Consider the following 2500-nt stretch of genomic DNA (forward strand, 5'->3'; position numbering starts at 1 on the left):
ATTTAGAGAAATATTGCGAGACAGACCACATTGACCTTCGACCTGAGGTAGGAGGAATCGACTTGAAGTTCTGTCGGGGATTCAGCTGACCTTGAAGGTAAATGAATTGTTCTCTCCTGAAAACAGTGAGTAGTAGCATCCTTAGTGTATCTACTTCGTACTAACAACCCTCCTTAGTCAATACTGTTTTTAAGACTTACATTGACTGCTGCTGCTATGTCATGGCTCTTTTGCAAGCTTACTGATATTTTTTTCCAGACTGTTTTAAAATCTTTAAAGTTTATACAGCTTTTGCAGCTTTTGCTTTCTAAATGTAGGGTAAAGTAGATATAAGTATTTATGTGAAAAATTTATTAAGAGAGAAAGTGAATTAGTGAGTGAATGTGTTAGAAAATAGTGAGTTTATTGTGTGTGTGTGCATGCGTGCGGGCATGCATTAAAGAGAGTTAGAATACAGAGTATGAGGAAAAGCCAGAGGTTATGAGTACAAATGAGAGTATGTAAGAGAATACCCTGAGTAAGACTAAGGGAGAGGTAAGGGAAGGGGAGAAAGAGGATAAGAGAGGGGAGCAAGTTAGGATGTGTGCATGCATCTTTTAAGTAAATGTGTAGGTCTGTGCATTTACATACAATTGTTATATGCTATTCAGTGAGTTGAAATTCATCTATTTCTGCTTTTCTTCAGGATATTTCATGCATTAACCAGAAGCAGTTTAAGGATTCATGTATCAGTAGGATGTTTGTATAATGTTAAATGCATGAAATGTGATTAACCGAAGTATGTGAATGTAAAAGTATGGATGATATCCATGTGTTATACTGTGTTAAAGTTTTGTATGCATATGTTTAAGGATGAAATAGATTATTCCTTAAAGTATATTTGATAATTAGAATGTGTAAAAGGTAGTTTTAAGCAGTTCAAGGACTTTGATATACATTTATGAGAAAGCTGTTATTCATAAGAAAATGATGCACTGAGTTAATCAATTACTATTTTAAAAGGAATTACTAAATGGGGGCAGTCAGAATAGATGATTTTTGTATTTTTTTCTAGAAAGTACTGTATAAACTGGAAGAGTATATACTGGCAAATACATTCAGTATTTCAACATTGCTTCTTGATATTATGATCCATGTCATTAATTAGAAGATTTGTTTATAAAATATTATTTTGTGTAAACAGTTACCTTTTAGCTTGGACTTATATGTTTAGATCAGGTTGAAGTTGTTGAATAGGTGTTTACCTTTATTTATTTATGTCTAATGTTTGAAATATATACTGTTTTAAAAAACACTTCATTTATGGGTATGAAAATTTAGTGCTAGAATAGAGAGATTGAATTTTAGTGTATTGATTATAGTGAGTAAAAATAGTATTATAGTGTCTGGCCAATTATATCACAATTTATAAATAAATTGCCTTTTAGTAATACTGATTGCAATGAGTAAAAAGTATATTGTGTCTGGCCAGACTAATTATACTATAATTTCTAGTATGTACTCATTGTACAAATTATTAATCAGCTTCATTGAATATATTAAAGTGGAATTAGCTTAAGCAGGGGGGCATTATATATGTATTGATGATTTATTAAGAGTATATTTTTTGTTTTTGGAAATAAAACAGGGTGACATTTATTACTACATGTTTGGCTTTAGTGTTAATGCTGGCAATTATGACTGAGATGCATTTTAACAAGATCAAAGAACATGCTTATTTTTTACCATTTTTTGCACACTCTATAGGAAGCAATGGACTTCATAATTTTGTGAATGTATTTTAGCTGTGAGTTTTTGTTTATCAGTTTGTATGGTAAGAGATGGAATTATTATTAAACTTTTTATGTTCTGTTGCCATATCTACTTAAATACTAATGGAAATTTGTGTGTTTGCTTAAAAAAAAAAAATCACATTCTGCATATGAATAATAAAGTTTGGAAAATTTAGCCATGTTTTCTTTCACAGGTATTTCTGTATAGTGTAAGTGTGACCAAATAAATATTCCAAAGCTTAAAAAACTCCCTCTTTCTCTTTTTGCTTACAGGATGTACAGTTATTCAAGGATGGAGGACCATTAGGCTTAAGCATTATTGGAGGATCAGATCATTTTTGTGTTCCGTTTGGCACCTCACCAGATGACCCAGGGATATACATATCAAAAGTAGGTGTCTGTTAAAGGAGTCTTACTGGGAGTATGATTCTGGGGTTAGGATGTGCAGTTATGTGAGTTTTGGAAAGCGGCTTACATTGTTATGGTTTAACTAATAGTACATGCATTTCTGTACACATGAATATCAGATGACAATTGCCATGTTTTATTTATTCATTGGTTAAGATACTCTAACCTGTAACTGTATATCAATCTTGCTTATTATTTGAAAGTAACAGCACCAAAGATAGTAAGATATATGTGTAACTTTTCTTTTAAAATTTAATGCAAAAGATTTTATCTATATCTTTAAGAGTACTTGTATTTTGATGCCATTCATGAGTATTTAG

The 2500-nt window shown here is 31.3% G+C and overlaps 2 protein-coding genes across 2 annotated transcripts in view; both read left to right on the forward strand.

Annotated features, from left to right (window-relative positions):
• LOC138859152 (heme oxygenase-like) overlaps positions 1–2500 on the forward strand; it is a 16575-nt gene that overhangs the window by 14043 nt on the left and 32 nt on the right. Inside the window, exons 5-6 of the mRNA XM_070141524.1 lie at positions 2046–2162; positions 2467–2500. The exon at positions 2467–2500 is cut by the window's right edge and continues 32 nt beyond it. Of these exons, the coding sequence (XP_069997625.1) occupies positions 2046–2162; positions 2467–2500 (151 nt within the window). The remainder of the gene's footprint in view (positions 1–2045; positions 2163–2466) is intronic.
• The window catches only part of LOC113817812 (protein lap4), a 72328-nt gene continuing 71874 nt past the window's right edge, over positions 2047–2500 (forward strand). Inside the window, exon 1 of the mRNA XM_070141821.1 lies at positions 2047–2162. The gene's annotated coding sequence lies outside the window, so the exon portion shown is untranslated. The remainder of the gene's footprint in view (positions 2163–2500) is intronic.

Source organism: Penaeus vannamei, chromosome 28, assembly GCF_042767895.1.
Source record: "Penaeus vannamei isolate JL-2024 chromosome 28, ASM4276789v1, whole genome shotgun sequence".
Classification (NCBI taxonomy): domain Eukaryota; kingdom Metazoa; phylum Arthropoda; class Malacostraca; order Decapoda; family Penaeidae; genus Penaeus; species Penaeus vannamei.